Source organism: Danio rerio, chromosome 23 (assembly GCF_052040795.2).
Source record: "Danio rerio strain M-AB ecotype USA chromosome 23, GRCz13ab, whole genome shotgun sequence".
NCBI lineage: Eukaryota > Metazoa > Chordata > Actinopteri > Cypriniformes > Danionidae > Danio > Danio rerio.
In genome coordinates this window covers 17,577,190-17,599,257 of record NC_141043.1, presented here as the reverse complement: position 1 = coordinate 17,599,257, position 22,068 = coordinate 17,577,190, and the positions used below count along the sequence as shown (strand labels likewise).

Below are 22,068 nucleotides of genomic sequence, written 5' to 3'. Positions count from 1 at the left end.
AAGTAGAATATCGACTTCAGCATTGTTTTTCAGATAAACAAGAATTCATTTAGCATGTTATATCTGCAAACATGTGGTATTTTTATGTTTTAGGAGTCAAAACTTACACAGCACCTTTAACGATAACAGAAGATTAACTGGAAGCAAAAGAGACATACAAAATAAATAAAACAAAACTAGATGAGCAAACCTTGATATTATTATCGAACAAATATAGCTTTAAATAACAAACAATTTGTTTTATTAATTTAATAAATAAAAAATATATAAACATTATAAAAATAAATAAAATAATAAATAATAACATACAAATGTCAAACCTTTTTAAACAAAAGACTGTAGGGAAGCTAAAATCATTATCATAATAATGATAGTTTTATTTATGTATTCAAATGTATTATATTTATTGTTGTCGTTTATTAATTTAGCAAATAGGTCAATACGAGACTGCACAAAGTGTGTGTGTGTGCGCGTGCGTGTGTTTGTGTGTTCGTTCTCGTTTGGTGATGCTGGTTCCTGTGATGAACTGGGTTAACGTTAGCACCAGTGTGTGTGCGAGACTGCAGAAACATGGGGGAAGCGGAGACTGTGCCATCAGACGAAAAACCCGCAGAAACTGGCGTCTGTACAGCCGAAGAATCGATTGTATGGAGTCAGGAAGTCGAAGTGTGTCTTTTTCACGCCATGCTCGGTCACAAACCCGTAGGTAAGATGAATTCATGCTTGAATGATGTGAATTAATAGGCCATTATCTCCATGTATGACTCCACACGTGAAACAATACAGCATCATAAACAGAAACATTTGCTCCGTTTGCTTTTTACTGATCTAAAAATAGTAATACTTTCAATTAAATGATACATATCATACTTTACAATACTGAATTACGTTATAATTAATGTAACTAAAGCGATTTTATTTATGCTTTAGTGAGCTTAATTGAGTACCAATTGCTAAATGACAAAGTAACTAACTTAACATAGCTTAACATAACATGTAACTTACATTACAGATTTGAGATTTATTGTGAACTTTTACATTTTTTACACTTTATTAATATATTATTAATGTGATTATGGCTGGGGTATAGCGGTTTGTTTGTGATGTTAGCAAACATTAGCACGTCTGCTAACTAGCCGGCTAGCATCACGGCTAGGCTAACTTTGCAAAAACACAAAGGGGTTTTCTGTGCTGTAAGGAGTGTGGATCTGTTTCTCATTTGTAGGGGTGAATCGTCATTTCCACATGATCTGTATTCGTGATAAGTTCAGTCAAAATATCGGCAGACAGGTGTCATCTAAAGTCATCTGGGATCACCTGAGTACTATGTATGACATGCAGGCTCTGGTAAGACCAATGCTTCCGTTTTATTTAGTGCAATTGATTCATTTCATGCAATGTACATTAAGATTTGGTCTCACTTTCCAATAGTCTTTTTTTTTTTTGATTGAGGTAAAGTTGGTTTCATATTTACACATACCCTTAAGAATACATTTTCAGTAAACTCTAAATAAAGAAATCATATTTGGAGCCAATGACTATCAAATATTATTATTAACATTGTTCACAGTCAAATAAATAGTGCTAATGTTATTTTTAAGTCAAATTTACATGTGATTTTAGACCGAATATTTAAAGTGTTGTGGTAAACATTATATGTGCGAATATAAAACCAGATTTACCTATTTTTTTGCTATCAAGTGCTATAAAACTATACTATCTGCATAATAATAGGTAATGCTTTACAGTAAGATCTCGTTATATTGATTAATATCTTAACATTAGTTTTCAGCAGTATGTTTAGCTACATTTGCTAGGTTTTTTAATATTAGTTATTACAAGAAATACAGTTGTCTATTGATAAAAAATCATAATCACAATTATTTTGGTCATAATTGTAATCACGATGATTCAAAACGATTACTGTTGAAGTCAAAATTATTAGCGCTCCATAGAATTTATTTTTTTATAAATATTTCCTAAATGATGTTTAACAAAGCAAGGAATTTTAACAACATTTCTTATAATTTTTTTTCGTCTGGAGAAAGGCTTATTTGTTTTATTTTGGTTAGAATAAAAGCAGGTTTAAATATTTTGAAACCTATTTTAAGCTCAATATCATTAGCCCCTTTAGAGAATATATATTTTTGATTGTCTGCAGAAGAAACTACTGTTATACAGTGACTTTACAATGACTCTAATTAAGCCTTTGAATGGCACTTTGAATTTGAATGTTTGTATTTTGAAAAATATCTTGTCAAATATTATGTGCTGTCATCATAGCAAAGATAAAATAAATCAGGTATTAGAAATGAGTTATTTAAACTATTATGTTTAGAAATGTGTTGAAAAAAATCTTCTTTCCATTAAAAAGAAATTGGGGAGGAAAAGGGTAATATTCAGGAGAACTAATAATTCTGACTTCAACTGTATATATAGTTATTTTCCTCCCTGCAAAGGAAAGAAAAATAAATACAATAGAATAAATATATGAAACAAACTGTGCTTTAAGCATCTTCACTGTAAGAAAAACACTTTAGCTACAAAGGTCCTTCAGTCTGATTTGATTAATACTGATCGAAACAGACGGCAGTAGAAATTGCACGCTGTCACTTAAATGGTTTCGCTTTCACATGTCTTTTGATCCTCATCTCATTTGTTTATTACACAAAGGAGGATTAATAGGAATAATCACTAAACACAGCGTTTTGCCACCTATTTGAACATAAAACACTTGCGTTAATGACTTTAGATGTGTGTGCACTCTGCTCGTCACAGTGTGCGAATGCTGACCGATTGCATGTGACTGTGTGTGCGCGCCGCAATCACACACAGGAGCATGTGGTTTAGTTCGCGCTTTTAAGAGCAACAAATGTTTACAACTGGAAAGGGGGCGGTAAATAATGGAATAATCGTTTATCTCGAATAATGGTTTTTCATGATCGCTAGAAGCCGAAATCGCATCAAGTCAATGGCACCTTTAGAAATATGTTCTCTGAGAAAAAGTTGATGTGTTCAATACTTATTTTGCCAACTGTATATAATTTGGAAAACACACAAGCATGTATTTTGATATATATATTATATATATATATATATATATATATATATATATATATATATATATATATATATATATATCAAATGAACTACCAACTTATCCAGCATGTTTTTTCAGCCGCAACCCATCTCTGGGAAACATCCACACACACTATTTCACAATGACACACTACAGACAATTTTAGCTTACTCAATTCACCTGTACCGCATGTATTAGGACTGTGGGGGAAACCGGAGCACCCAAAGGAAACCCACGTGAACGCAGGGAGAACATGCAAACTCCACACAGAAATGCCAACTGACCCAGCCGAGGCTCGAACCAGTGACCTTCTTGCTGTGAGACGACAGCACTACCTACTGCGCCACTGTGTCGCCGTCAGCTGAAAATATCACAAAATAAATATCTTTTTAGGGTTAACATGCACAAGTTTAACAGGAGTCTCAGATATCACACAATAGGCATGGGTTGGTATAAGTTTCTGACGGCATGATAACCTTGGATAAAAATTTCACGGTATTGTGATTACTGCTCTAAAATAATTTCTTTTTAAATGTCTGGGTAAAAAAATGACAACCTTTTTCCCCATTGAACACTATATTTTACTTTATTTGCAACATTTGTAATATTTTGTGTTTATTAGTTTCAAAAACAAAGATTTCTTTACAAACATAAAAAACACATTAAGATTAAAATCTTACATACACCTTAGGAATGGTATAACAGAACATTTTTGTGGTTCTAAAACCTTGATTTATTTATTTATTTTTTCTGAACCGTGGTAAACTTTGAAACTGGTTATCCTCCCATCCCTATCACACAATCCATGTCAATGGACCCTTCACTAAGCCCCGCCCTCCTTAGTTACTGTTGCTACGCCTGTCAAGCTTTCGTGCCTGGCACAGCTTTTTCAATGTGTGTGCGCCAGTGTCAAACATTGCCAGGGATTTAATGTCATTTTTGGCGAACAAGTGAGATATCCGAGAGAGCCAGACAAAAAAGGACTGCCGTATGCAATACAGGGTTATATTCACGGCATAATAGGCAACCAATTAGAGAATAATTCAATCAAAATTGAAGGTAGCTTAGCCTAGCCGCCTCAGGAGAGGTGAAATTTTAAAATAATCTAATAATAACAACTAAAAACCGTGATTTCTCTATTTTTTAGCCAAAAACCCTGATAGATTAATTGTTGTGCAATGAAATATAGCGTTACTAACTGGCGAGGAAACACGCACGACAGTGCTTTTACATAGTTCATTCATAGAAAGAACAACCAGAAAGGGGAAACTGATGGATTTGTTCCAAATGGTAGAATAATTGCTGGTAAAGTATATTGATTGCAAGTGCTCAGTTTGTGATAATATCTCTGTTTGTTTTGTTGATTTAGCTTGAAATAAGATGGAAATATGAAGTTCAGTAAACAGATTTTGCAGATTAGTATTTTCCGGATCAATAACTCGTGTCATTATGACCTATTCACTATTAGTATGATTAAGTTACTAACATTATAGCGAAGGCTTAAACGGAGCATTACTCAAAATATTGAGCAAAAAAAAAAAAAAGGAATAAGACAGCTGTGAAACATAACCTGCTTTGTATTTTAGTACAGTTTAGATCTGTGTAGGGTTAAAGGTGTGTGAGTTTTTGCCGTCCATCTATGACTGAATGTGTCAGGAGTATCAAAACAAAAGCGACTTAGCTCCGCTCCTTTAGCGTCCCTCACACAGCTTGATCTACGCTGGCATTTCTCCCCTTGGGTTTTAGGTTTTGAAAAGGGAAAAATTTCCACCATCCCGTCCAAACTTTTAAGGATACCGGGTATCAGATTTGCACAATCCATATATACTCGCTCGAAAGCTTGACAGAGCCCCTGCAAGTAGCTACAGTTGCTAAGCCACGATTGGTGGGTGGCGGTTGTTGGGTGTGGCTTAGCGAAGGGTCAATTGTCTACTTTTTTATTTGTTTGCTGCAATTATTTTATCCAACACTCAAATTTAATCAGCAAATTTAATTTTGTTGCCACAGCATGAATCAGAAATACTTCCATTTCCAAACTCTGAAAAGAGCTTTGTGCTTCCAGAAGAGATCATACAGGACGTCAAGGAAGGTGGGCTCCTCTTAGTTTTCAGTGTTTTAACTCCCAGCTGACATATTTGTTTTTAGTGATCATTCAAATCTTGTTGTAGGTAAAGTGGGATCTGAAGATGACGTGAAAGAGGAGTTCAAAGAAGAGAGCGACCCTCCTGCAACCCATGAAGAAGGTTCTCTCCTTCACTCTCTTTATTCTCTCATCTAGTCACCCTTTTCTTTTTGCTTGCCCCCTTTCTCTCTCTCTCTCTTTTTTTTTTTTTAAGTAAACCGTCTATTAAAATCTGCGTCATTGCATCACTACTACTACTTTTTTTTTCTGGATCGTTCTCTCGTTGGCGTGAAGCTCAGTGAAGCTCACACTGGTCATTTCTGTCTCATTTTCAAAGGTCTGGGTCCCAGTATGGCTGGCCAGGATTTTGCGAGGTATGGACAGAAGAAAACGTTTTGCTCTGTTCCAAAACTCCAGCTTGAGCTCAGTACAGGCCAGCTCATTACCAGAGGCCTCTGTAGACAGCCTTCAGAGACCTCTGACCATGTGCGTCTTTCTCTCCGTCTTTCTCTCGCTGTCCTCCTTTCTCTTTCTCTTTTGTCTTTTTTTTATGTGCACCCTAGTCTGTTATTCTCTGTATGTGTGGTGGGAAGCATGTTGGCATGTTTTGACGGGTTTGTTAAGCAACAGCTTTATATGATAATGGTGTTTCAAAATGGTTCAACAGTTTTTCAAAAATGTAGCAAGGTTGAGGGAAATAGCACACATGGCTTTGACCTTTAGTTTGAAACTTTAGAGTAGAACGTGATTATTCATTTTGTTGACATAATTTTAGGCATCAAATTAGTGGTGCTCATTTCAGTTAATTTTGCTAACCGACAACCACCGCACATTAATAGGATATTAACGGTTAACTGGTCAGATAAATATTACATTGTTATTAAATAGAAAAAAAATTACATGTCTATTTTGTGTCTGACACATTAAATATTGCATTTTAAAATACTAATTTATTTTAACATGGTAGCATATTAATAACAAAACATAACAACAGAGCATCTTCACGCACCTGCAGTGTTTCCAACACCATAGAAAAACAAAATAAACTGAATAAAATGTATAAAATAAATAGGCATGCCCTAAATAATTTTTTACTTAATTTATTAATTTAGATTACAAAATGAAAACATTGACTGAATCCTTTTTAAAAACAGGCATAGGCTTTTTTTTCCAATCATATGTTTTTGTCTTCCAACAAATAAAAATAGCAGTCTTTCTCAAATTGCTCGCTCCACAAAAAATACGCATTTATATAATGCCCCGCCATTTTTATATCACAAAACCTTTTTACATTTTAAATAGAATTCATTATTTTAAAGATTATGTATTTTATATAGTCTATATTTTCCCTTTTCACTCGCGGTTCAAGTGCGTGCGCTGCATGATGAAAAGACAATGTCAACGCGCACATATGTTGACTTTTTGTAAACCGTTTTGTTGTTTAAATATGATATTGCATTGATTTGCATACATGCTTTATAAGCTGTAAAATGAAAGCTAAAGCCAATTTGTTTTGTTATGATGCAAATCCAGGAGGCTATCAGCATCAGCGCTGGATTGACATCAATTCGTCGGTATCAAACAGCAATATTCTTCTTCCATTTAGCTTCTTTGGCAAATATGTCTGTAGGCACGTGTCGTCATACGTTATTGTCCCGCGAGTAACAAATAATGTGTTGCAGTTGCACATTAAAGGGCCATGAAGCCCCCTCGTTTCAGCAGGGTGTTTTCACACCTCTACTTTGGAAAAAGTCAGAAAAGTGGCCGTGTCCAGCTTTGTTTAGGGGGGAGTGTCGGAGGAGTGTCTGTTTGGGTGGGGTGACTTTCAGAGTCAAAACACACACACACACACCCACCCACACACACAGGGGACAAAGTGACTGTGTTTGCATGGACATCTGTAGTCAAATTATTTGCCAAATTAATAAATGGTGGACTTTAACTGCAGTTTGGCTCTTTCATTCAGGGAATTCATTCATGTCCCTTGCGACAAACAAAATATTTGATTCAAGGAACTGCTCTAAGCATGTATTTTTCATGCAATGTTTGATACCGCACGGCGAATGAGAGAAAAAAAACCTCCGCATTTCCCGGAAACTTAAATGCACTCGGCAGGTAGCGTCAGAAAGCCGCGTGTGTTATTCCGGTCACTAAATGCAGTGAAAATCCTACACGAGGTTAAAGTTTGGTTGTAGTGCTAACATGTTTACACTCTGTGCAATACTTAACTTGGTTCGATACGAACAAACTGAATAAACAAAGAGCACTGGTCGCTCACTTACCAAATCTGTAAAGACAGGACAATCACCAGCAACTAGAGCCGCGTCTTTATTAAGAGGAGACTAAAGCGAATCCGGATCCCAGCGTTTGCAGATGAGAACAACTCTCAGGTAAACAATAATCCTCCTTAGACATGCAAGTTATTGTTGTCGAGCGTCGTGTACACTGTTAATCCACACGTGACTCCAGCTGAGCTCTCACAGAGAGAAAATGAAAACAAAACTTAACGGCAGCAAACTATAAAAGCAACACTTCACGCTTGTTTTGCCAACACAACGTGGCGTCTCTTTCGTCTAAACACTATGACAGTAATGAATATTAATGAAGTTGCACAATAGAGCTCGCTGATTGGTTTGATCCAAGCCTTACTCATGCATTAATGCAGCACACTGTAAGACGTAATAAGACACACTCTGGCACAGATGTCCAATCTGCACGCTGGAATACAACGCTATTATGTCATGACCGTGACGCAGCTTCAAAAATTAGTTTCAAACCGGAAGTACGAATTTGCTTGAAATAACGCAAAAACAACCAATTTACACTTTTTAGTGAAATATAGGTGTCCTTATAGTGTTTTTAGCAGTGTAGGACACATATACAATATCAAAAAATGTGTTTTGGTGTTTCGTGACCCTTTAAGGGGCCGATCACAGCAAACGTGATTTTCCGTTTCAAAAATGTGAGGCGCACCTCACTGCCTTTTATATTGACAAGGAAAAAAGAAGCGCGGTGCTCTTTTTTTTTTTTTATCTCGCTATGAAACGACTGAATCAGCTGGGTATTGATTGTGCAAGTGTTGCTGTTTATGCTGTTACAATTGTAATATATCAAACAACCCAGAAGGTCTCAATTAGTTTGTTCAGATGTGTTTAATTTGGGTTGGAACTAAACTGTGCAGAGTTGCGGCCCTCTAGGAACTAAGCTTTACACCTGTGCTTTAAACTGTTTTTTTCTTCTTTTAAACACAAAACAAGATATTCTGAAAAGTGCAGGAAAAAAAAACAGCCATTGACATCCAAAGTTGCTGCAAACAAATTTTTCCCCAACATTCTTGAGTATATTTTCCTTTGGGTGAACACTGTCTTTAATGTTTGCGTGGACCTGCATTTTCCTGAAAAGTAGGACTGATTGTGTTGCATTGCATCAATATTACATTACCAAAGATTTAAGACACCCTGGAGTACTTTTTAAAAAATTGAACAAATTTCATCTCCTGGTTTAAAATAATTTTAGAGGCAGAATTAAAATCGGTGACGTATCGCGAATCTGCTAGTGAAGTGATGACGCTTCGGTTTCTCATTATTATTTATTGCAGAGTTTTCTTATCCTATGTGAAGACTCTGCTTCTAAATTATTCATGAGAGCATGTGCTCGAAGGCAAGGCAGACGTGCCAATCTGTGAGACCCAATGAATGACTGGGTCCGCATCTGCGCATGGCACAGGTTGTATGTGTTTGTTTCCATTATCCATGGGGTTTATTGCATATTTTTCCCTGCGGTGCTGTCACGACAGATACAGCCACGCTGTTGGTTTGAAGCAAGCAATATTGTTGGGAGAGCTGTACGAGAAATGGAGAATGGCGGACTTTGTCTTTTATCAGTTGAGTTTGTCACTATTCAGACACCGCCTATATTCGTACAAGTGCCCCTCTTTTCCCCTGCTCTGGTGGCCACTCCCACTCCTCCCTCTGCTTGCAGTGATCCATGCCGATCATAAAGCATTTTTTGAAAAAATTCTGAGGTAGACTTGAAGTGATGTTTGTATTGAAGAGTTTTTTTTTTTTATTTCTGCCTTTTATTGGTTTAGTTAATTTGTTTTGGACAAAGGGCTATAAATAAATCTTATTTTCTGTGGTTTTGGTTTCTTTTCACACCACACTGTTCTGGTCCTAACCAGTTGAAACAAACCAAAATGCAGTCATGTGACAGTTGTACTTGTTGGCTAGATTAGTCATCGAGCGCTTTTTCTAAACTGCTTTTCGATTGGTTAGAATTAACGCACAAATAATCCCAAAAGTACAGTATGTAATTTGTGTGCATCACTTCATACAAACTATAAATTTTGTGAATGAAGCATGGATGCAGCTTGAAAAGAGTGTTTTAATGCACTGCAAATGGCGAAACTGCATCACAAGTTACTTTAGAAGTTTGTCTGCAAGGTACCAGCTGTTCTTAAAACAAATACTTACCCTCATCTTTTAACGTATAGCACAGCTAAACACAATAGCTGGTGTAGCACAAAAATGCAATGAGTAATTTGAGTTCAGATCGTGTTCTCACCACAAATAAACCACTTTAGTGTTTGGTCCACATTAGGTCCACTGCACAAAGTAACGGCACCAAACAGCAAAACAAGCTCTAGTGCGATTCAACCGATCTAACTGAGGCAGGTGTGAAAGCGCCCTTTTCATTTTTAATCAGATTTAATGTAAAATATGCTATATAAATTAGTGTTTACAAGCTTTAAAGTCATATTCAATTTAATTGTAGAAAAGAAAAGGTAAAGAAAAAACAATAAGTTAAACAAATTGTAGTTGAATTTTACTGTAAACCCTATTTATAAATGTCAAGCCTACAATTATTTATGACTAAAACTGAAATGAAAATTGTATGAGACAATTGACCCTTCACTAAGCCACACCCAAAACCGCCACCCACTAATATTTAATGGGTGTCGACGACTCATAAAATGCGATTCATGTGATTCTCTCAGATCGCATCTTTGATAGTTCACCGATTTGCCTGTGATTTCAGGCATTCATCTGCAATTTCTCAAAACCTGTCAGCGAGTCAAAATCAGGGCTAAAATCATGCAGTCTGAATTCAGCATGAAGGAAACTATCTAAATAATTTGTAGACCAGGGGTGCTCAACCCTCTGCAGAGTTTAGCCCCAAACTTTATCAAACACAACTAAACCAACTTTGAAGTGTCTAAAGCTGCACTTGATAATTAAATACACCTGTGTTTGATCAAGGTTGCTGCTGATTTATGCAGGAAGGTTATTACCCTTTGATGCACAAGCTATAAAATAAATATAAAAAATAAACTTAGACGGGTCACTTTAGACCCATGTAGTGCATAAAAGGGTTAAAGGGGAAATGAGGCACTCAGTCAAGTTTACATTATTTTGTACATTTGGTTTTCAGTTGAATGAAAATAGATTAAACAAACTCGATTAATGTAACTATTTAGAAAAAAAAACCTGCATGTTTTTCGGAAGCATTTAGACCTAGGGTAAATTATGATGACGGTTTTTATGCTTTCACTAGAATAAATCTGATTCTGCAACCTTTTTTGTTTTTAAATTGAAAACTGGGGATTTTAAGTGGTAGATCTATTTTATTTGTATCCGAGCCAGCATTCTTGAAATGAACCAGAAGATCAACTAGTTTGTTGTGTAATTAATGTTAGCTCCACATCTAACTATCAGGCACCTGTTGAGTTAATGCGTTCGAGTAATACATATACAAATAAAATGGACCGGGTGATTTATTTATGTTTTTTTATTTTTTATTTATTTATTTTATTTTAATTTTTAAATGAATGACTGTGAATGAAAGTAAAACCGGTGAATCGTCTGACAACAAAGTGCCCTTCTGAATCAAATCAGCAGGATGCCCTTCTGGAACTTACACTAACTTTGGAGACACTACTGACTATGCTTACATGGACACCTGTAATCTAGTTATTTGCCTTAATAGACAATAATATAATTAAGGTGTTTATGTGAAGTGCTTTCATGTAAGAGTTTCCTGTAATTTTGGGTAAGTTGGGTACCGAAACCCGGTGTTATTATGGCACCGGTACCTTTGGAACTGGTATGCACCGGATCAAATCAGCATATCAATTTCAGTGCCTAATTTCAGTGCTGCAAGAAGAACGTAAAGCAGGTCGCGCTCCAGAAGCGCCGCTCGGCGACAGCGCCATAAATTCGCAAGTCAGCGGCTGTCCGCGATGCCCAGGCACAACTCATGACTGTTCATATTTCTGCCATGCCACAGAGTGCCATCTGAATAGTTTCATTTTAAATAATATGCGAATGCACGTCTGGTGTGGTCTGGTGTGGTCATGTGCATGCCGTGCCGCGGCTCTGAACGGCCCATCCGCTGACGCCCTTAAGAAGCACAAAAGAGTGCGTTAAAGGCACACGTAAGTAAGCGATGTGTCACACTATCTCTAAATGTTTAATTCTAAACAGCTTTTAGGGATACGATTATCTGCAATGTCAAGCGTTTGTTATTGTAGCTTATAAAAGGCAAAGCGTGCAGTACGGCGCATGCTGCGAGCGACTCACTTCATTAACACGCATGATCGCATTTATCTAATTTGCTTAAACTAAGCATTCTACAGTATGGTTATATTTTAAAAGCAAGGATTCTGACACACCAACATGCAGTAGATGTTTTACAAAAGTTGCGTGTAAGAGAGAAACATGTCAAACTCATGAAATGTAAGGGCTCATGGAATCAACTTAAAGGACTGTCTTTGACAGCTTGTGACATCATCTGACACATTATTTGAGTTTGTTTACATGGACACCAATACTCTGATTTTAATATGATTAAGACAATACTCTGATCATGAGTCTACTACATAAACCGTGATGTTTGATTATCTTAAAGGGGCCACCGACACAAACTGCAGAGTAAACATTATGCAGGTGACACAGTGATGTTAGTGATCTATGTGCTGTAACGTAATTGGGAATCATGAATGTAACATTCAAAAAGCAACTCATGTAAACACCTGAATCATATTATTGTCTTATTCAGATTAAGGCAAATCATTAGATCAACAATGTCCATGTAAAAGTCACAAGCCCCAAACCCAGAAAAAAAGGTGATTTTGATGACAGCCTTTTTACAGGTTAGTAGTAAGCTAATGTAATGTTAATAGCATAATGCAAATCTTGCATTTATGCTAACAAAACAAATGATAAAAACAAATATATTAATGCAATTCAAATGTATAAAATATGAATTGATGTTTTAATTTTAATTTAGCACCGGTATCGAAAAAACCCAAACGATACCCAACCATAATATTGGGTGACTTTAACTGTTGTTCGACAGTTCACTTTTGCTCATGAACATTTCATTCATGCCCCCTTTACAAACCAGGGTATTACACGCATATGAGTAAGGACCGGTGAAAGAGGGTTATGGAATTTAATAACTAAAGTCAAATGAAAAGAAAAAACCTCCGCATTTTGCGATGTGTGTGCATTGGCTATTACTGACAGTCGCTTGTGCAGAACTTATCAGAAAAGTCCTAAATGACGGTAATAGTTTGATTGCGGTGTCTACTTTAAAAATGTCACTAATATATGCACATTCCAAGTCTTAATTCCATTTCTGTTTAGTTCAGTATGAGTTTAGTGAGATTAAGGTTAGCAAAAATCGCTGTTTATGTGGTGACTCTTTAGTCAAAGTATTGTCTTAATTTTAGCAATTCCTATTAAAGTGTTGGTGTCCATGTAAACGTACTCAATGTTCAATTCAACCACACCATCGGGGCTCTGCGAACTTGATTTGCGAAGCAGCATTATACATCAAAAGCAAGTATGCTATGGCTCACACTTATTGACAGTGGAAGATGATTTACGGTTAATCCTGTCAAGAATCCAACCGCGTTTTCCTCACAGAAACAGGCTCAGCCATCACACTAAATAAGTTAAGCACTTTAAACGCAGCAAGTAATATGTTAATGATGTTTTCACATGTACCGCATGTTTGCGCATTTTGGCTTGGTGAAGTGGGAGCATGTGTGAAACTGGACAAAGTTGGGGGGATACATAGTAGTACCGGACTGAACACAGACACTGGACAGCCTGATTGAACCCAATGCATGAAGTTGTGGACGTGCATTGCAGAGATGGTGCAAATACAAGCATTTAAGTTGTCTTAAGTTGTGTATTTTTCTTTTTTAATACCTTTGGTTTGATGTGACTTGGTCCACTCTCTCACGCTGCTCCAGCGCTGCCTGACGAGGGGTTTTTATTCAGACTACTGCAACATTTGAAACGCAACACTTCACACTTTACTAAATCACATCTGTGTGGATTATGTCAAGACATTACTTTTTCAAGTTGATCAACTCGATCTCTCAAAATGTATGAAGGACAAAAAACCTGCCGTGTAAAAAACCGAGCCAATCTTAGTTTGGTTTGAATACGAAAAGGGGTGAGGGGCTGTAGTAGTGAAAAGTCAAAGTACCCACTCCCATTAAGTCAGCACCGGACCTTGTTGAATCCATGTTTGAAACCCAGTCAGGCAGCATAATACGGAGTGTGAACCAAAGCGCATCAAACACTCTATAATTAAAAAGGGAAAAAAGAAGAATAGAATGAACATATTTTTATATTAGACACACATCTGATGCTTGTATTTGCACCAGCTCTACGTCCACAATTTCACGCATTGGGTTAAATTAGGCTTTACAGTCTCGGTGTTCAGTGCTTTACTTCGGCTGTATCTGTTCAGCTGAGGGAACAGAACCAACCCCGTGAAGTCAGACATGGCGATATTCCAAGATGGTGGCACCCTAGGTTTAAATGCTATAGTAAAACATGCAGTTTTCAGCTAAATGGTTACATTAATCGAATTTGTTTATTATATTTCAATTAAAGTGTACATAATAATGTACACTTGACTGAGTGCTTCATCTCCCCTTTAAAAAAAAAAGTAATTAATGCTTATGTTTTCCACTTTTTTTTCTTCTCTGTTTACCATAGAGTTAATCTGCCTGTATCTGCTTGTGATGTAGAACTTAACATTGTGGTCAGATGTTTTAAAATAAACATTTAAAAGAGATGGTTAAGCCCAAAAATAATTAAAAAAATATTCACCCTCAAGTGGTTACAAACATTTAGTAGTGTTTTGTTTTTTGTTTTGAACATCAAAGAAAATATGTTAAAATGTTGGAAAGCATTGAACATTGACTTTCGTAGCATTTACAGGGTGTCTGCGGGGTTGTAAAAGGTATTAAATAAAATTAGCCAAAGTTAAGGCCATTTTAAAGTAAAGCATAGTTTTTTTAGATACATTTTCAATTTGTGTCAAGTGAAGGCCTTTATTCTAAATTTTGCATGGATTTATTTATAAGTTGAGAGTAGGACCTGAGCGCGGTCACGTGAGGTGGAGTTTGCGCACGCACTGAAACAAACCGCAGGGTAACCGGCTGGCTTGCTGCCAACCATATAGGCGAGCTCGCCTCTGATTCATTAATTAAGTTAAAACATTGAGAAATGCAAGTTTTCGGACCTCAGGTTGGAGGACGCAAGATTTAAAGACTGGCCTAGGCCTCTAGTTGGCAACCGCCGCGAGGCTTATAGCCACGCCTGCAAGAACACGATTAAATTGGTGCTATATCAGCTGTCAATCACTGCTTTCCGCTGCCAGATGACAGGGAGCTTATGTGGAGAATGTGGGAAATGCAAACGGGGGAAGTGTGAAAAGTACCGATGACAGCGATTATGTTGTGAATGTTAATCCGCCAGCCGAGATCAATCGAGTGTTTTCAAAGAAATTGCCTGAATCTTGATGCGTTATTCACTGCTTGTTTAGCGCAAATGTCTGCTAAAAATGTATAATCTAACAAGACACATCATCGCCAAAGAAGCTCGCTTTTACTGAGTTTAAACTGATGTGGCTCATAACAAAGAGCGGTGTTGCGGCGAGAATCCTCGTAAACCCGGTTTCCTGACTCGCCTGCTGTTTTTCCACAAACACAGAAAACTGTAAATGAGCGCATAACGAGACAGCATTTATAATGACACAAACCCAAACAAAACTTTTAAAGAGTGATAAAAGTGAGACTTCCTTTTGTCCATTCTTTCTTGAGATGTATATTATTTTTCTATTTAATATCTGATGACTGCTTTCAGCCTTGAATTGAATGATTTTTTTAATATTTAGTTTGTTTTGTAGCAGAAATATTATATATTATATTGACATGCATATAAAAACAGCAGCACAAAATAAATATTTCTTACTGCAATGCATCATTTTTGTTTGATGCAAACCATAAATTTATTTCTCATAATGTAATAGTCAGACTTTTTATAGCAGATAATTTACATTCAAGCACATTCAAGGCAGCATAATAAGAGAAATGCAATTGATTGTTAGTATTATTGTAATTATCTTCATCATTAATATTTTATAATTATTAGACCTTTGTTTTGGAGTTATTGCATAAATATTAAGTCATCACAGAATTAGTTAGATAGTTGTTTCTGGCTTTTGTCAGTCCTTATTGATGTTGTTTTCAAGTGCAATAAACCCAATAATATACAATTTGCAGTGGTGCTCCTTTTTGGTGGGTGCTACTACATTTTTGTACATTTGCTGCTCAGTGAAGAAACAACCGTAACCCTACCGAACTGTTCTTAGAAGAGCTGCTATTGACGTATAAGACAGTGATTATAAATTATGGATAAAGGCCCACTGACACATTTAGGTAAAGCAGAGGGAGCAATCAAGGTATGTTATCTGCAAAATTCAATTTAGAAAATATATTACATTTACGCCACTACAGTTGCAAGTTGTGCTGGTAGTAATTTTTTTTTGAAGGTATTAAAAAAGGTTGCAAAAGGTATTAAATTCAACTCAAGAAGTTCTGTATATACCCTAATTTAGTTTTCCTACTATGAATGTCAGTGGAATTGGTTTTTTAACATTCTTCAAAATATATTTTTTGGTGTTCAACAGAAACATGTTTGGAAATAGTGTTAAGTAAATGATGGAATTGTCACTTTGAGAATTTTTTTATGCATGTTTTTAAAATCATGTTATTAATTGCTTGTGTTCTTTGTTTTCTTTCTCCTTCTCCCTTTGTCAGGCAGCAATTCCTCCGTGAAGACGTCGGAGAGATCGAGCAGCGGCCGAGAGAAAGAGCGGGCCGAGAAGGGGGCCTCAGGTGAGTCGGGCAGCGGGATGAAGGAATCGACTGGGGAAAAAAGGAAGAGGAGCCGAGCCGTGGAGAAGGTGATGAACTCCAGCAACCCCTCCAGTCCCGGAGGAGCCAAACGCCGCAGGACGTAACCTTAGCCGGCTGCACAAGGACACAGGACATCAGACAGGGAAGAAAAAAAAGACTGACAGAGAAAGGTGTAGCTGATATTGGGCACACTAGAGCCGGCACGAAGGTGAAATGTGTGTGTGCGCGTGTTTTCTGCAGTCTGAGGTTCACAAAGAGACGGTCTTGTGCTTGGAGCATTCTGAGCTGTTCACAGACAGAGACTGCAGAAATATAGTGGAAGGAAAGTCTTTGCTGGTTGTGTAGGATCAGACTACACTTCTGGGAAAAGTAAGTAATATGCTTTCCTACACTGAGTTTGAGACAACACTGCAACCTTTTTTTGTTTTTAAGTGAAAACTGGGGATTTTAAGTGGTAGCTCGATTTTATTTGTATCCGAGCCAGCATTCTTGAAAAGGACCAGAAGATCAACTAGTTTGTTGTGTGATTTTATTAGGACTTACACTGCAAATAAGCTGAGCTTGTTGTTTGTTATTAACTGTAACTATTAGACGGTCATTAAGCAAACGTTTAGGAAACGATGAAGATTTTTTTTTCACTGTTTCTGGGTTAATGATTGTTTGAATGATTGGACCAGTTGTGTACTGAATACATCAGGAGTTAAACCCTGATTAAACAATCTTTGAGAACAATGCTGGACTGATTTGATTTTATTATGTATATATATGTATGTGGTTTCTGCTACATTCATTCTTCTATGGCGTAAAATTTATTCCGGCCACGGCTACAATACACAGGGATGTGATTCTTCCGTTTATGGATTTCCGTATTTTCGTCTGATTTGTGACTTGCACAAATCCGCAGTTTTTTTTTTTGTTTTTATTTGAGGAGGGGGGCTATCGCGAGGTCTATCGTCATCAAATCAGATGACCTGATGGTTTGCCCCTTTAGTGTTCCTCAATGTGCACAAGGAGCAGCAGCAACTGTTTAATTCCAGACATCTCTCATAGATGTAATTGTAGACCTACCTAGGCTGTTGTGTATAATGATATTGTGTAGTTCTATAATGTGTGCGTGTGAGGAAGCCGCTGCTCATGAAATTGCTTTAAATGCGTGCGGGGCTGTGCACACTTCTTTTGCTCTCTCAATGGCATGTCTTGACCACGTGCGGTCTATGTACATTATAAATAAAGCCAGGACGCATATTTGTTGTTATCCTCTGCAAATCATTGGTTTGTTTGTCACTTATTAAGTGCTACAGCCAGGCACCTCAAATTTAATACCTGAAAGTTTAGATGATAGGCTATTTCAAATTTATAAAAATATATTTTATATATAATTAATTAAAACTATTACATTTTTTTTAATAGGAAATATGCTGAAGAAAAGAGAAAGTAAAAGGTAAAGTATATTAGGCTACTCAATTCAACTGGATTTGAATTGTGTTGTACTCGGTCAACTTTACATTATTTTGTACATTGGTTTCCACTTTAATTGAAATATACATTACAAACTTGATTAATGTAACCATTTATAAGAAAACTGCATGTTTAACTATAAGTTATAGACATAGGGCACTGCCATCTTGAAATATTGCTGTGTCTTATGTCACAGGGCTGGTTCAGTTACTTCAGCTGTACAGACACTGTGGAAGTAAAGGACTGAATACGGAGACCCAATAGCCCCTTTCACACAGTGATACCGGTAAATATCCGGAAAATTTCCGGAACGACTTTACCGGTATATTCAAAAAAGCGCTGTTCACACAGGCGAGGACGTTACGGAATTTTTCCGGAAAAGAGCATTCACACATCCATCGCAAAATGACGGTAAATTCTGACATCATTAACCAGAAATGTCCTTTAAACGGCTGCGCTTGTGTTTGTAAACATTTGACTACATTACAAACTCTTTGGATGGATCAGTATTGAGTACAACTCCTATGAAAACATATAGAGGAACACTTTCGCATGTAGAGATGTTCATGATATGTGTGTGTGCTGGCGCTATGGGGGCACACGCAAAGCTTGAAGGTAAACAAACAACGGCTTATCATAAGCATCTCATCGATGATTATTTACACAGTTGGCATTAAGAAGAACATATAAACGTGATCTGACTAACTTCTAGCAGCTAAATGTGTCTGGTAAAATATTCAAAGGCTTTTATTCTCATAAACCGCGCGGACGTAAATGCGTCTGACTGTTGTGATTGGCTAAAGCAGACGTCTCACGTCAGCACGTTCTAGACATGCACGCGCTTATTACGGCAATATTCCTTCTGCATTCACACAGCGCAGCATTCCGGCAAATTGCCGGTAATGTTACAACTTCTCTTTCCGGAAAATAGCCAGAACGAATTTACCGGTATTTTCAAAAAGGACCTGTTCACACATACAACCTTCTGGGTCTGTATGTGTGAAAGGGGCTATTGTTTATATGCATTGGGTTCAAACAGGCTGTCCAGTGTCTGTTCAGTCTGTTAATACAATGTGTGTATGTGTATCTATATCTATCTATCTATCTATCTATATATATATATATATATATATATATATATATATATATATATATATATATATATATATATATATATATATATATACATAAATATATATACATAAATATATATACATAAATATAAATTAGTGCTGTCAAAATTAGTGCGTTAACGCATGCAATTAATTTGAAATAATTAATACGTTAAAAAAGATTTACGCAGTTGCAGGGTTTTTCTTTTTTTTACTTCCTGTTGTGGTGGACGTGTTCAACATGCAAGAAATATGGATAAGACCAAGGAAGCACTTTTTGAAGGCAAGTTTCAGTATAAAACAATTAGTCGCATCACTAGGCTCTCCAGTTTCATGCAATTTCAGGTGTTTCATTTTTAACTTTCGACTTCTGTTTTAATGTAATTTGATACCGCATGGCGAACGGAAAGAAAAACCTCTGCATTTCGTGACTCAGTGGTCCTTTAAGATAATTAAATTGCTGCTTACACGATAGACTTTTAATAAGAGTACTATCTTAATCATATTAAAATTGGAGTATTGGTGTCTCATGTAAATGTACTCAGAAAGTCTCTAGTGAAGTCGTGAGCTGTCAAAGACAGCGCATTGCTCTGCCTTTCAGCATAAGTCAAGTTTAGTGTGTTTCCTCATTAAACGCAACGAAAGCATATGCTTCGTGTTGTTGTGTCAGAATCCTTGTGAAATACAGCCATACTTTAGAACGCTTAGTTTAAGCAAATTTGATGAACGCGATCATGCGTGTTGAATCTTAAGGGAGTCGCTCCAATGTGTTGTGTGTGTGTGTCTGTCTCAGGCCTGTTGAGAGGTATCAGGGGTTGAGTGAATGACATATCTGAGTAGGGGCATGTGCCTGCTGGACGTACCTGAAGAGCGGTGGGGGTGAGTTGCGTACCTGAAGAGCTAGGAGGGATGCGGTGGAGAGGGGTGTGCAACGTATTCATGGACCGGGCGGGAGATGTGCGATTTCTGGGAGATTATCATTCATTTGCGGGCATCCGGGAGTCTCTGTGCATTTGCGGCATACTCCTAGTCTTAGCAACTGGATAAATGTAAAGGAGGACTAAGCAAAATTGTTTCTACTTTATAATTAATGTTCTCAACTCACAGCAATACAAATACAATGAGTGGAACTGTTTGTATTCGATAGTTTTAGTAATATTATTATTAATTTTCCTATTTCCATGTCTGCAACGACAGTATTTTGGCTTTTTTTATTTTATTTATTTTTATTTTTTGCAGTGCACTTAGAATCCAACTTGGAAATCAATTTTTTTTCTTTATTGGCATTGATTGTTTTAAAATTCAAATAGCATTAATATGCCTATGTTTCAATTTCTGTAATAAATATGGCTATCAAGTCAGGATCTTGATGGTTTATTGTGCATGTTGTTTACATGACGAAATCTGTGTTACAAGTTAAACAAATTTTAATAAACAATTATATTTTGAATTTACATAGTTTTTGTCTTGCATTGACATTAATTTTACATTTAAATAGCCAAAATTACAAGTTTTAGTATTTTAAATGCGATTAATCGCGATTTAATTTTCAAAAAAAAAAAAATTTAATCGATTGACAGCACTATATATACACACACACATAAATATATACACAGATATACACGTGTGTGTGCGTGTGTGTGTGTGTATGTGTATATATATATATATATATATATATATATATATATATATATATATATATATATATATATATATATATTAATGCTGTCAATCGATAAAAAAAATTAAATAATTAATCGCACCTTTTTTTTAAAAATTAATCGCATTTAAAATACTGAAACTTGTAATTTTGGCTATTTAAATGTAAAATTAATGTAAACGCAAGACAAAAACTATTTAAATTCAACATTTTATCGTTTATTAAAAGATCCTGGCTTGACAGACAGGTTTATTACAGAAATTAAAATAGGCATGTTAGTGCCCTTTGAATTTCAAAACAATCAATACCAATTATTTCCAAGTTGGATTCTAAGTGGAGTGCAAAAAAATGCCAAAATACAGGCATTGAAGATATGAAAATTGGAAAATAATAATAATAATAATAATAAATTATTGAATACAAATAGTTGCACTTATTGTAAAGTTGTATTGCTGTGAGTTGAGAACATTAATTATTAAGTAGAAACAATTTTGCTCAGTCCTCCTTTACATTCATCCAGTTGCTAAGACTAGGAGTATCCCACAAATGCACAGAGACTCCTGGATGCCCGCAAATGAATGATAATCTCCTGAAAATCACGCGTCTCCCGCCTGGTCCTTAAATACGTTGCACACCCGCTCTTCAGGTACGTGGTGTGCAACTCGCCCTCACCGCTCTTCAGGTACGTCACGCGCAACTTACCCCCAACACTCTTCAGGTACGTCTCGTGTACACACGCTCCTACTCAGATACGTCGCTCACTCATCCCCTGACACCCCTCAACGGGCCTGACACAGACACACACAGACAGACACACACAATGTGCTGGAGCGACTCTGTTACAGTCATATGTATATGCCTGTTTGTTTTGCTTGTGTGTGTGCGCTCTCTCTCCTTCTTTTTCTCTCTCCCTCTCTCGCTCGCTTGCTCCCTCCCTCTCTCTCTCTGTCGCAGTATGCCATTCGTCCATGAAGACGTCAATCTCAATTCCACCTTGTGATGTCATCACCTTCACAACCAATCAGCATAGGAGCTCACAGTCTAAAGGGACGCGAGCGGGGAAGCTCGTTCTGATTTTGCTCTGACTTACTTGCTGTCTTTGCTTGCTTTTGTATGTGTTTTTTTTTACACTTTTTATCACGCAGATAACTCCACTGTCTGAACACACTCGTTAAGAAGTGAGTGACACCCGCTGTTAGTTTTTTCCGTATCTTTGGTTAGAAGAGTAGTTTAGTTATAGCGTGTAAATGCTGAAGATGTTTTGTTTGGTTATTTTGTATTAGACAGTTTAGAGGGTAAATATTAGTTAGATTTGGGGTTTTTGTTATTTTGCTTTGATTTATTTGGCGCCACTTAATTCTCATTTCCTCCCCCCCATCCTTAATCTACATTGTTTGGTTTATTTTATGTTGT

At 36.6% G+C, this 22,068-nt stretch overlaps 2 protein-coding genes across 19 annotated transcripts in view; both read left to right on the top strand.

Annotated features, from left to right (window-relative positions):
- Positions 1-548: 548 nt before the first annotated feature.
- Positions 549-17,157, top strand: mrgbp (MRG/MORF4L binding protein). Of its 5 annotated transcripts, none has more exons than XM_087305396.1 (6): positions 549-706; positions 1,226-1,347; positions 5,087-5,168; positions 5,248-5,322; positions 5,539-5,575; positions 16,331-17,157. In XM_087305396.1, the coding sequence occupies exons 1-6, from the start codon at positions 571-573 to the stop codon at positions 16,527-16,529; spliced, it is 651 nt and encodes a 216-aa protein (XP_087161522.1). In that variant the 5' UTR covers positions 549-570; the 3' UTR covers positions 16,530-17,157.
- Positions 16,398-22,068, top strand: part of eef1a2 (eukaryotic translation elongation factor 1 alpha 2) — a 49,607-nt gene continuing 43,936 nt past the window's right edge. For 4 of the 14 annotated variants that reach the window (XM_087305502.1, XM_087305493.1, XM_087305499.1 and 1 more), the window contains exons 1-3: positions 16,524-16,794; positions 17,836-17,866; positions 18,080-18,294. The gene's annotated coding sequence lies outside the window, so the exon portion shown is untranslated. Of the gene's footprint in view, positions 16,795-17,835; positions 17,867-18,079; positions 18,295-22,068 lie in introns of all 14 variants that reach the window. The other 10 variants (XM_087305500.1, XM_087305494.1, XM_087305496.1 and 7 more) reach the window with 8 other exon arrangements.

Coding starts and splice junctions, on each gene's coding strand:
- mrgbp (XM_087305396.1), top strand. CDS start 571: ATGGGGGAAGCGGAGACTGTGCCATCAGACGAAAAACCCGCAGAAACT. Junction 5,169..5,247: donor CATACAGGACGTCAAGGAAG/GTGGGCTCCTCT, acceptor ATCTTGTTGTAG/GTAAAGTGGGATCTGAAGAT. Junction 5,323..5,538: donor TCCTGCAACCCATGAAGAAG/GTTCTCTCCTTC, acceptor TCATTTTCAAAG/GTCTGGGTCCCAGTATGGCT.